Consider the following 13,331-nt stretch of genomic DNA (forward strand, 5'->3'; position numbering starts at 1 on the left):
TCCCAGACCAGGGCTCGAACCCGTGTCCCCTGCATTAGCAGGCAGATTCTCAACCACTGCGCCACCAGGGAAGCCCTCTTTTTCTTTTTTGATAATAGCCATCCTAATGGGTGTGAAGTTGATATCTTGTGCTTTTGATGTGCATTTCCCTAATGATTAGTGATGTTGAGCATCTTTTATTGGTCATTTGTATATTTTTTTTGGAGAAATGTCTGTTCAAGTCCTTTGCCTATTTTTGAATTCGGTTATATGTTTTTTTGTTGAATTTTAGGAATTATTTATATATTCTGGATACCAGACCCTTATCAGATATATTGTTTGTGACTATTTTCTCCCATTCTCAGGGTTGTCTTTTCACTTTGTTGACAGTGTCCTTTGATGCACAAAACTTTTTAATTTTGATGAAATACAATTTATCTTATTTTGTTGTTGCCTGTGCTTTCAGCGTAATATCCAAGAAATCATTGCTGAATTCAATGTCATGAAAATTTCCCTTATGTTTTAAGAGTTTTATAGTTGTAGTTCTTAGCTTTAGGTCTTTGATCCATTTTGAGTTAATTTTTGTATATGGTGTAAAGTAAGGGTCCACTTCATTCTTTTGCATGTGAATATCCAATTTCCCCAAATGCATTTCATTTTGAAATAATCTCCCCCTCCCATTTTTTTCTTCCCCCTAGTTTTGAGTTACTACTCTCAATTGAATAGTAAAACCAATTCTATACTTTTATTTTTTTCTCCTCTTCAGACTTTTGAAAACCATAGAGGGAAGTGTCTCCTCTCCAATAAGAAATCTGATGCCTGTTAGGCTCCCTGTAGGGCCCGGTTATGCCCTAGTTGAGCTTAAATAACCATGTAGAAATAATTGCAGGTACCAGGCAATATACCCCTCCTGCTGTGTCAAACGCCTGATGAAGACAAGTGCTATTAGCAGCTTAGGGGAGAAAAAAGAGGAGCTGTACTCCTTCAGTTTGGGGACCCATACTCAGCCAGAGTCTAGGCAAAGGGCTTAAAAGGAAGGATGTTAGATCATGGGTTTTGGAATCAGAGATGTATGTTCAAATTCTAGCTTTTCTCCTTTATAGCTGTGTGCCCTTGAGCATTCTAATGGTTAACTTTCCTGAGCTCTGTTTTCTCTATCTTTAAAATGAGAATAATTCTCAGGGCTGGCTGGCGGTCTCTAGTTTTTTCCCCTTTAAAAAAAAAAAAAAAAAAGCTGATACTACTGAAAAGTCTGTTTTCCCTTAAATCTGAAGATCAGGAATCTTTGCAGGAGCACGCACTATCACACCCGGCACCTCATTCGACGACTAATTGCACTTCTAGGTGATCCAAGGCCTCTGGTCTCTAGACTCCCAGATAGTACAGCGATGGGAGGTAAGAATGAGACACGATGCATGCTAAGTCATCAGCACAGAGCCTGACACTTAGGAAGCGCTTAGTCAATGGTAGCTGAGTTGTGGACGCTCTCAGTTTCCCCATCCGTAAAATGAACGATTTAGCTCAGTTGATCCATTCTCGGACCTTGGGTGAATCAGATATTCCAGGCACATGCGGAAACGCACGTCAGAGGGAAAAAGGAGGACTGGCAACGCTGTGCCCAGGTCCAGGTTTAGCACTGTAAGCGCCACCACCGGCGGCACCTATCCGCCTACTCAGGCGGAGGGTACCCGGAGCAGCCGGGGGAGGAGCTTAGACAGCTCCGCCCTCACACACTCCGCTTTCTTCATTGGCCCCGTGAGTTCGAGGCTCGTGACGTCACGCGCGTGCGACTCGCGTGTAAAAGGGGGGCGTGTCCCGCCGAGAAGCTGGAGGCAAGATGGCGGCGTCTGTGGCTCCGGGATGTTTGAGGTTGCTGCGCGGGGTCGCGCTGTGGCGGAGCAGGTACAGCTGCTTGGGGACCTGCGGGGGGGTGGCCGGGGCCAAACTGGGGTCTGGAGAGAGGAATCGTTTCTCTGTCGCGGGCTTGCCCTGAGGAGAGCTCGAGTGGAGACGTAGGCACTCACCTTAACCTGGAGCTCGCGAGCAGGTACGACTGCCGCCGCGTAGGGCGGTCCGCGTCTGGCCTAAGCGCTCTCTCCTTGCCCTTTTCACAAGGGACAAAAAGCAAAGATATAAACAAAAAAACCCAACCAGTGAAATAGGCTGTGTGCCCGCCACTTATAGCCGAGGCAGGGCTGGACGCCTCTTTCTCAGGGATTCGTGTTGCTGGGAGGGGCGGCGTGATGTGGGAAGAGCACTGGACTGGGAGTCGGGCGGCTTTCACTTCGGATTCTTGGTCTTTGAAGCGAGAGGGTTGGACTCGGTTATCTCAAAATCGTCCATGATGGAAATGGGGTCTTAGTTACCCCGGTGACTCCCAACTCTTAGGTTGTTAGAGGGGTCATCTAAATCAAGCTCTTTCTTTTTGGAGTTAGCAAAATTGAGGCCATGAGGGAGGGAGGGACTTGCTCAGTTTCACCCAGCCAGCTAGTAGCAGAGCCGGGACCCATACCCGGCTACCTCTCTCTCTCTCAGGCAAGGACCTTTCCCTCAGGCTGCCTACCGTGAGGACATTCATTATTCGAAATAGCTTATGTAAGAACCAGTTTGGGAACATTTGGACTCTCAGAAAATGGATTAAAATGTTGGTAGCTATGACTCAGAGTCTGCTGCTCCGTGTCATTTCAAAGAGCTAAGGTTTGAGAGACACACGGTACTTTTGTGTTTCAGGCAACCTTCATTTTGTCAGCGTTGACCAAAGCTTGCGCTGTAATTTTGGGAAGTAAGGACACTGGTTTCGGACTGAAAGGGAGCAGAAACTGTCATTGCCCTGAACACGAAAGCTTCACTCTATTATTAACTACTCAGAAATGGTGTAACTTTCTCAGGAGGAGGCTCTGCAATGTAATTGTAACTGTTAGGATTTGGACAGAAGGGTCTCTGTGATTTTAATGTTGTTACCAGGTGTGCTGTTTATGAGTCAGTCGTGAAATCATCTAAAATGTGTCATAAGTTGGAAAGACTAAAAAATGACCTTCCTAAAATTTTTTTTTTTTTTTGCTTAACGATGGTGAGGAGGATGTACTTCACTCATTATCATTTAGAAAGGGAAAGGGAAAAAAAGTCATAACTTTAGTACCAGTGTAGGTAGATAAGACTGGATTTAGGTGCAATTTAAGGAGGGTGAGGATTTGGGTACAGTAAAAACTCAATTTTCAAAAGTATTACGTATCCAGATGGGAACTATATTTAGATGCAAAAAAAACCCAAAAGAGACCATTTCCATGATTTTTAAGTAAAGCAGTGTCTGTGAGACATATGTTTGAAAACCTCATATTGCAGGGAAGTTTTTCAGTACCTGGGTGATAGGTGAAAGGTGAGAGAACAAAAAAGAAAGCAATTATGGGTGATAATTTAGGGCCATGTTTCCCAAATTTGTTTGATGAAAAAATGGGGTGGGTGTTTATTAGAAAAAGAGATTCCCAGGTACATCCCCCAATACTGCCAAATTCAGGTTCAGTAGATGTAGGTTGGGGCTCTGGCAGCTGTGTTCTTTACACATGTCCTGGATGATTCTTAGGTTCAGGCAAGTATGGACATAGTGCCCAAGGAGTGGTTGCTTGTGCAAGACTTTCCTTCAGGAATACTTATGACATTCCTACCACTGCCAACTGCGGTGCCAGGGATCGGGAGGGGGAGGGAGAGCAGGGGAAGAGAGAGGAATTAAAAGATATAGGCCTCGTGTTTAAAGAACTTTACAGTTTAGTAGAAGAGCAAGGGAACATTACTAAATAATATGAGATAGAAAGTGGAATGAGGCCTTCAAGAGGCCTGCCAGTTCATTTTCAGAACTTTCACAGCTCTAAAAAGCAGGAGAGACATAAGGACTATAGTTAGTGTTGCCACCAGGGGTGATGTTAAAAATAATTTAAAACTATGACAGTGTGGACACAAACCATTCAGAGTGGTCACAGACAGTTAATATGGCCATCCCAGTGTGTGCCAGCTGAATGTCAACTCTGTTACTTTTAATAATAGTAATATGTAACTAGGTGCCAGGGCCTGGGCTTAAGGTTTTATGTGATTGTCTCATTTATTCCTAATGAGGTAGGTCCTGTTTTTACAGGTGGAGAAACTGAGGCTTAGGATTGGTTAAGGAATGCCTTAAGGTCACAGAGCTAATTAATAAGTGGCAGGATGGAGATTTGAGCCACACAATCAGACTTGCGTGCTTACTCCTGGGCTTTAATTGCCCACTTGCAGGAGGCCCACGTGAGTTCACCATGTAGAAGGTACATGTGATTGAACCTAGCCAGCCGTTCATTTCTCTGAAGCTTAATCTCACTGTTGAGATTGAGGTCCAGGGGGAAGACAGACAAACCCCTGCATTTGAGGGGTACAGACAGTAAACAAATGAGTGAATATATATAAAATCTGTTCATTTCGGGTAGTGAGAAGTGTTACGAAGAAAAATAAAGGCAGGTAATTAAGGGGTTAAAGAACGCTCCAGAGGGACAACTTTTGGGCTTGTGGTGAGGAGAAACCAACCAGGAGGAAGCATTTGAGCAGAGAACTGAATGAGGAGGGACTGAGCCAGCTGGAGGGGTATGCCCAGCAGAGCAAACAGCAAATGCAGAGGCGTGAGTGTGCAAGGAATGGGGGCAGGTGAGTGAGGAGAAGGGAAGCAGCAGGAGGTCTGAGGGTTCAGCGAGGACCACTTACATAGGGTCTGGTCTTATTTTCTGTTTTGAAAAGGTCACTCTGGCTGTTCTGTGGTGAATGGGACACAGAAGCCAAGCAGGGGGAACAGGCTAGTGCAGTCCTTCAGTGATAGATCTGGTGGCTCAGGCCAGAGTGAGAGTGGTGGCAGAGAAGTAGGCAGATAAGTGTGTATTTTGAAGGTAGAGACTTCATGCCTTGTCAGTGGATTGAATGTGGATAGTGAGAAAGAAAGGACTTACAAAGGAGTCCCTAGGGTTTCGACTTGTGCAGCTGGGTGAATGGTGGTGCCTTTTTTCTGAGATGGTATATTAATTATAGCAGTGTTGCTGTGGTAACAGGTAAACTCCAGCATCTCAGTGATTTAACACAGTAAAAGTTTTTGTCTCAATCATGTAAAGTCCCAGTGGGTGCGCCTGATCTGCAGGGCAGCAGTGATTTGAGGACCCATCTCCTGCCATCTTTAATACAAGGCTTCCCAAAGTCTGCATGTTTGCATCAAACAGGCTGAAACGGGACAGCCTGGGAAGTCTGAACTGTTCTTACAGTGGTTAGAACTCAGTTATGTGGCCACACCCTATTGCACGGGAGGCTGGGAAATGTAGTCTGTTGGGTAGAGGAAGTGGATTTAATAACCATCTGGCTAGTCTCTGCCACAGATGGACAACTCTGAGGGTGGAGCAGGTTGAACGGGAGTGAGGGAGTATCAGGAATTCTGTTCTGGACAAACTCAGTTTGAGGTGATTCAGAGTGGGGATGTTGGGTAGCCAGGTGGAAATATGGTCCAGAGGTCTTTGAAGGAGCAGTGAGGGAGTCCTCAGTATCTGGCTATTTAAAGCTGCGGGACTGGGTGAACATGTCTGGGGGAGAGCACAGACAGAGAAGAGGTCTGAACTCTGGGCACGGCAGCTGTTTGAAGTTAGGGAGAGGCTGGAGAGGTAGGAAGATCAGGGTCCCAAAGGCTAAATGTATTTCAAGAAGGAGAAAGTGAATGAAGTCAAAAGATACAACTTATAAAATATCTAAGTCCTGGGGATGTAATGTGCAGCATGGTGACTACAGTTAACAATACTGTATTGTATATTTAAAAGTTGCTAAGAGAGTAGATCTTTTTCATCACAAGAAAAAATTTTTTGTAAATATGTATGGTGAGGGATGTTAACTAGACTTATTGTGGTGATCCTTTCACAATATATACAAATAGGGAATAATGTTGTACATCTGAAACTAATATAATGTTACATGTCAATTATACCTCAGTGCGGGGGGTGGGGAGGAGGAAGGGCTCACCAGTGGCCGATGCTGCTGAGAAGTCACATAACACGAGGTCCAAGAAATATGTGTTGGGGTTGACAACGTGGAAGTTGGTGACCTTGACAAGAGATGACGTGGTGGGAACAAAAGCCTGGTTGACTGGGATGAAGAGAGAGGGGGAGGGGAGGAAGTGATGACAGGGAACATTGCTCTTTTAAAGAGCCTGCAGTGGGGTGGACAGTGTTTCTGTAAGATTGGAGAAAGTACAACATTTATATGAGGATAGGAATGATCCAGGAATGAAAGACAAGCTGATGCAACTGGGGTGTTTGCCAGGCACTTGTTCCAGGAGCTGGGGCTACAGCAGTGAACGAGAGACCAAGACTCTGTTCTCAGGAAGATCCGTATGCAAACCAGCCACCTGAGTGCCACGCATTGGGTTACAGTGGATAAGTGATTATCTCCCACTTGTACCTCCCCCAGCCCACACCCCCCTCCCCACAAAAAAAAAAAAGCCTTATTCAACAGTCTGCAAACATTCTTTCAGTTAGGGGGTTCAGCAGCAATTCTGGAGCACACAATGTAGCAGTGTGCACAACACAACAATACAGCCTTTAGTCAGATTTTACACTTCTTGTTCTTATTCCATTTGGAAAGCAGGTTTTTAGGCGCTTAGCTTTTGCAGTGGGAGTGCCCAGTCTAAGAGATGAGCATTGTTCACTGCTGAAAGAACATTCAGGTACTGCAATACACCCTCCTTTGTGTTAATAACTGTCCATCTGTCTGGCCTCTGGGGGGGTGGTGATTGTCATGGTCCCAGGCTTGTTCTCCATACAGACCTTGCTTGCCTGTAGGAGAATCAGAGTCGTCATGTTAGCACCATGCTGTGAGAGCGTTGTTAAGTCAAGGAAATTTCATGTGAAAAAACGAAGGTGTTTAAATCTGATAAAATCTACAGGATGTCTGTGTGAGACATAACTACTGACTATCCATGAATGTCAATATCATTGTATGAAAGTCATAAATGCAGTTCTGTTCTCCATAAAAATAGCAGTTTAGACATTTATAATAGAGTAGATTTCTGCTTCTCTCATAAAGGGCTTCAAGGAAAAAAAAGAAACACACACTGACAAGGACATAGTTTCTTTACTTTAGATTTCAGGCCAGTATTTGGGGGAACTGAAGTGCTATCTGAATTGAAGGTGGGGTGTTTGCTCTTTGATTAAGGAGAGAGCCAGTTCACTAAAAATTCATTCATGCTTTCCTTGCTGGCCAAGTCACTTATTGCCACTGGGGATATGTCCAGTTTCCCTGGGTGAAGAGGAAACAAAGAAGAGAAACAAAGAATCAGAAATAATATTTTCTTAGAGCTTGAAGCCATGAGAATAGTCACTTTTTTCTCAGAATGCCTGAAAACCCTATTCACTCTTTGAAAGTAGCTTTTGTGGCAAAGTAGCCACAAATATTAATTTAAAGATTCCAAACCAGTTGAGCCTTCCAGACTCAAAGTAGATTAGAATAGTTCAGCCTGGTTTGTGTCATTTTTTTTTCCAGGGCAAACATTTAAAGTTTAAAATTTCAGGGAATTCACTGGTGGTCCAGTGGTTAGGACTCCACACTTCCCGCTGCAGGGGCCATGGGTTCAATCCTGCAAGCTGTGGCGCAGCCAAAAAAAAAAAAAAACAGTTTAAAATTTCAACCACTTTATTAGGTTCTTTAATGAGTAGGGGTTAGAGGCTGCAAGGCTGTGTATAGCTCTTTGTTTGTGGTGAAGAAACGTATGGCTTTGTGTAAGTGCCCGGTTTACTTATTATGCTCTTATACTTAATTAAGAAAAGAGCAACTTTGTGTGTGAAAAAATTTTAGACTTACAGAAAAGTTATAAAAATAGTACAGAGGATTCGCAAATACCCTGTCCTCTGATTCCCCATATATCAACTATATTTGCTTTATCATTCTCTCTCCCTTCCTCTCCCTGTTTTTCTCTTTGTGAGTGTGTTTGTATATATTTTTTTCTGAAACACTTGATGCCCCTTTACCTTTAAATATTTGAGCCCTTTTTGTATAAGGACGTTTTCTTACAAAAACCACAGTACAATGGTCAAAGCCAGGAAATTAACACAGACACAATACTATTATTGAATCTATAGACTATATTCAAATTTTAGAAGTTGGGGACTTCCCTGGTGGCACAGTGGTTAAGAACCCGCCTGCCAATGCAGGGGACACGGGTTCGAGCCCTGGTCCGGGAAGATCCCACATGCCGTGGAGCAACTAAGCCCGTGCGCCACAACTACTGAGCCTGCGCTCTAGAGCCCGTGAGCCACAACTACTGAGCCCACGTGCCACAACTACTGAACCCGCGTGCCTAGAGCCCGTGCTCCGCAACAAGAGAAGCCACTGCAATGAGAAGCCCGTGCACCGCAATGAAGAGTAGCCCCCGCTTGCCGCAACTAGAGAAAGCCTGCATGCAGCAACAAAGACCCAATGCAGCCATAAATAAATAAATTAAAAAAAAAAAAACTTTAGAAGTTGATCCACTAATTTCTTTTCAATTAAAAAAGTGTTTAATGCTTCATTTTTGCTTTTGTAGGCGCCATCACTGTGAAGACATTGCCCTGAGCCATTTCCTTCAGTCCTTAAGGAAGCTGCCTCTCAGAACTTTTTCCACAAGTAAGTAGCAGTTAGAGGCAATGCTGGCCTCTCTGCTTCAGTTTGTCAGTAAATTGGGATAAAGACAGCACGTATTTCATAGGTTGTTGTTAGAATTAGATGGAATTGTGCCTGCAAAGTGCTTAGAGTACCTGGCATGTAGGTACCACTGAAGCATTAGCTGCTGTTATCTGATGGTTTTTACTGGCTGTGTAGTATTCCGTCGCATGACTGTACTGTTTGGTGTTGGACATTTAAGTTGCTCCTAGTCTTTTCCTATTACAGACAGTTCTGTACTAACATATTTTTGTGCATCCTCAGAATAAATTTGTAGACTTAGAATTGCTGGATCAAAAGGTTTGTGTATTTTATAATTTGGTATTTAAGCCAAATTACTCTTCAGAGAAGGTTGTCCCAGTTTACACTCCTCTGAGCAGGATGTGCTCATGAGTACATCAGTTCCCCACACCCTCATCAGCACTGGCTTATGAACTTTTTGGATCTTGTAAGCAGCTATTGGAACCTGTACAAAAATGTATATTGTCTTTATTAACTAAATATCCTTTTTATTCTATCATACTGGAAGCTATTTTTGACTGTCCAGTAATCATACCTTGGGAATAAAATGAGATGGTTAATGAGAATAAAAACAAAAGGCTTATTAAGGTAGTTAATAGGTGTTACTTATTTAATTAGGACTTGCAGGCTGGAACACATAGGAATCACTTGAAGGGTTCAGGGGGAGCCTCAGAAATCAAGCCAGAAGCTTGGATCTGCAGAAAAGCTGTTCTTTTTTAAAGTGACAAATGCAGCAGAGAGGCGGTCAGGAGTGGAGGGCACTCTGTGCTTACTACTTGGAGGAGTAGTAAGCAGAGAGAGTGTGACCAGTTGGAGGAGTAGAGAAGAGAGAGTGTGTAGTAAGAGAGAGAAGAAGAGAAGAGAGAGTAGTAAGCAGAGAGAGTCAAGAGAAAGACCTATAGTTGAAGAAAGGTCCAGTGTAGCAGAAGCATGTAGGAGAGTGTGACCAGTCAGCCTTGGGTGCTGCTTCAGTGCAGGTAGGGAGTGTACAACAGTTCTCTCATCACCAAATATTTCAGAAAGAGGAAAAAAAATATTTCTTGCTTTTTGACAAGATTTTCTGGTCAGAGGTAGAATATTTAGTTGTTCAGTAGTAAGGGTTCATTAGGAGTAATCAGAAAATGGAGGAGAGGGGCTTCCCTGGTGGCGCAGTGGTTGAGAGTCTGCCTGCCAATTCAGGGGACATGGGTTCAAGCCCTGGTCTGGGAAGATACTACATGCCGCGGAAGAACTAGGCCCGTGAGCCACAGTTGCTGAGCCTGCGCGTCTGGAGCCTGTGCTCCGCAACAAGAGAGGCCGCGATAATGAGAGGCCCGTGCACCGCGATGAAGAGTGGCCCCGACTTGCCACAACTAGAGAGGGCCCTTGCACAGAAACGAAGACCCAGCACAGCCATAAAATAAATAAATTAAATAAATAAATAAACCCAAAAAAAGTTAAAAAAATAAAAAATAAAATAAGCTAGAGAGAAATAAGTTGGCTTTAAAAAAAAAAAAAGAAAATGGAGGAGATTAATGACATCTATACTTGTTTGTTAAAAAAACGAAACAGCAGGAAATTCCCTGATGGTCCAGTGGTCAGGACTCTGCGCTCTCACTGCTGAGGACCCAAGTTCAATCCCTGGTTGGGGAACTAAAATCCCACAAGCCTCTCGGCACGGCCAAAAAAAAAAAAAAAGAAAGAAAGAAAAAGAAACAGCAACAACCAAAAGGTGGTGGAGGGACAGGGACAAATGGGCAGGACCATTTCCTTCCGTTTGAAGCCAAGGACAGGATGAAGGTTTTGTTCAGGCTACTGAGAAGTCAGCTCTTGAGATTTTGTTTTAACAATAACTTTATTGAGATATAATTTTCATACCATAAAATTCACCCTTTTAAGTATGCAATTCAGTGTTTTTTTTGTATACTTACAGAGTTGTACAACCATCAGCACTACCTAATTTTAGAATATTTTCATTCCCTCCTTGCCCCCCCACAATAGTAGCACTTGATCCATTAAACTGTCACTCCCCATTTCTCCCTACCCCTAGTCCCTGGCACCCACTAACCTACTTTAGGTCTCTCTGGTATGTTTCCTATACCAGACACTTCATATAAATGGAATCATACAATATGCAGCCTTTTGTGGCTGACTTCTTTTACATAATGTATTCAAGGTTCATGTTGTAGCATGTGTCAATACTTCATTTCTTTTTTATTATCAATATTCCATTGTATGGTTATACCACTTTTTTATTCATTTGTCAGTTGATGGACATTTGGATTTTTTCACTTTTTGGCTATTATGAATAATGCTGCTGTGGAGCATGCTTGACAAGTTTTTGTGTAGATGTATGTTTCACTTCCCTAAGAGCTGAATTGCTAGGTCATGTGGTAATTTTATGTTTAACATTTTGAAGAACTGAAGCCCCATTTTACAATCCCATCAGCAGTGTATGCGTGTTCCAGTTTCTCCACATCCTTACCAACACTTATCTGTCTTTTTGATTAAAACCATCCTAGTGGGTGTGAAGTTGTATCTCATCATGGTTTTGAATTGCATTTCCCTGATTACTAATGATGCATTGGTTTGCTAGGGCTACTGGAACAGAGTACCACAAACTGAGTGGCTTAAACGGTAGAAATTTATTCTCTCACAGTTCTGGAGACTAGAGGTCCAAGATCAAGGTGTCACAGGGCTGCTTCCTTCTGAGGGGTGTGAGGGAGAGCCTCTTGTCTAGCTTCTGATGGATTGCTGGCAATATTTGGCTTTTTTGGCTTGTATTATAGAAACATCACCCCGATCTCTGCTTTCGTCTTCAGATAGCATTCTCCCTGGGTGCATGTCTGTCTCCAAATTTTCTCTTTTTATTTTTTAATTTATTTTTTAAAAAATTTATTTATTTATTTGTTTTCTGGCTGCATCGGGTCTTAGTTGCAGCATGCAGGATCTTTCATTGCGGCGCATGGGCTCTTCGCTTTGTTGCTGTGCGTGCACAGGCTTCTCTCTAGTTGTGGCGCGTGGGCTCAGTAGCTGTGGTGCATGGGCTTAGTTGCCCTGTGGCATGTGGGATCTTAGTTGCCCAACCAGGGATCAAACTGGTGTCCCCTGCATTGTAAGACAGATTCTTATCCACTGGGCTACCAGGGAAGTCCCAAAATTTTCTCTTTTTATAAGCACACTAGTCATATTGGATTAGGGCCCACTGTGCTGACCTTATTTTAACTTGATTACCTCTGTAGAGACCTTTTATCCAAGTAAGATCACATTCTGAGGTGCTAAGGGTTAGGACTTCAGCATATGAATTTTAGGGGGACATAATTCAACCATAACAGATGTTGAGCATCTTTACATGTGCTTACTGGCCACTCATATATCTTCTTTGGAGAAATATCTATTCAAATTCTTAGTACATTTTAAAATTGGACTATTTATCTTTTATCGTTGAATTGTAAGAGCTTATGAGATTTTGCATTTGGGAGAATACTTCTGTCCAGTCAGAGCTGGGCCTGGATCGTAAAAGTAAAATCAGAGATCCTGCGGGAGAAATGGTACCTGTCCTAGTCCTGGCCCTGTTGGTAGCCAGCGGGGCAACCTGGTTTCGTTTCTTTTTTTTAAATTATTTATTTATTATTATTTATTTATTATTTATTTTTGGCTGTGTTGGGTTTTCGTTTCTGTGCGAGGGCTTTCTCTAGTTGCGGCAAGCGGGGGCCACTCTTCATCGCGATGCGCGGGCCTCTCATTATCGCGGCCTCTCTTGTTGCGGAGCACAGGCTCCAGATGCGCAGGCTCAGTAGTTGTGGCTCATGGGCCTAGTCGCTCCGCGGCATGTGGGATCTTCCCAGACCAGGGCTCGAACCTGTGTCTCCTGCATTGGCAGGCAGACTCTCAACCACTGCGCCACTAGGGAAGCCCCCTGGATTCGTTTCTTGACCTCTTTGCAATTCAATGTTTTCATCTTAAATTCTGTAATTATGGTGGCAGTTGGGGTGCACTGTAGTGTCACAGGAAAGAAGCTTGTACCTTACTAGATAGAATTTGGAGGCAGCAGGGTCTTTGCAGTGACTCAGGGCTGCACCTCCCTGTCAGATCCCTTCTGGGTCCAGTCAGCTTTGCTGAGGGCTTTTCCCAGCCCTCCTGTTGGTGCTGTGTTTGCGTGACTCATACCTGTCCCTTTTCCCAGGCTCAAAATTTTCCTGCTTTTTGTTACAGATGCCAGAAAAGTCCACACTGCCCCTGCCCGAACCTTGTCCCTGCTGCGCCCCCTGCTCTTTTTGGTCGCAACGGGTGGCGGGTACGCAGGTTACCGGCAGTATGAGAAGTACCAGGAGCGAGAATGGGAGAAGCTGGGCTTGGAGATCCCACCCAAACTTGCTGGTCACTGGGAGGTAGGAACAGGATGGAACCACCTTGGGTTCTCATGGAGCACAACTGCCTGTCACTTTGTAAATTGCCCCAAAGTTAAACTGTTTGAAAAAGTGAAATGTGCTTTCTTGGAGTTCACATCTCCAGTGGTTTTGGGGCTGTTAGAGAAGTTATACCTTGGGCATCATGTCTGGCTTCCCTCTGTCTCCAGATCCACCCCTGGTCTCCCCAAGGCCTCCGAGTGGAAATTTCCTGCTGTTGAAATCTTCAGAGCCTGTGCCTTATGCTCAGGCTGGCGTCCT

General features: G+C 43.9%; 1 protein-coding gene across 4 annotated transcripts in view; it reads left to right on the forward strand.

The window, feature by feature from the left end:
• The first annotated feature begins 1,796 nt into the window (after positions 1–1,796).
• PISD (phosphatidylserine decarboxylase) overlaps positions 1,797–13,331 on the forward strand; it is a 39,386-nt gene continuing 27,851 nt past the window's right edge. For 2 of the 4 annotated variants that reach the window (XM_068563634.1, XM_068563638.1), the window contains exons 1-3: positions 1,797–1,881; positions 8,546–8,625; positions 12,877–13,052. In XM_068563634.1, the coding sequence (XP_068419735.1) occupies positions 1,817–1,881; positions 8,546–8,625; positions 12,877–13,052 (321 nt within the window). In that variant the 5' untranslated portion in view covers positions 1,797–1,816. Of the gene's footprint in view, positions 1,882–8,543; positions 8,626–12,876; positions 13,053–13,331 lie in introns of those variants that run through there. The other 2 variants (XM_068563633.1, XM_068563637.1) reach the window with 2 other exon arrangements.

The sequence above is a fragment of the Eschrichtius robustus genome, chromosome 14 (genome assembly GCF_028021215.1).
Source record: "Eschrichtius robustus isolate mEscRob2 chromosome 14, mEscRob2.pri, whole genome shotgun sequence".
Taxonomy (NCBI): domain Eukaryota; kingdom Metazoa; phylum Chordata; class Mammalia; order Artiodactyla; family Eschrichtiidae; genus Eschrichtius; species Eschrichtius robustus.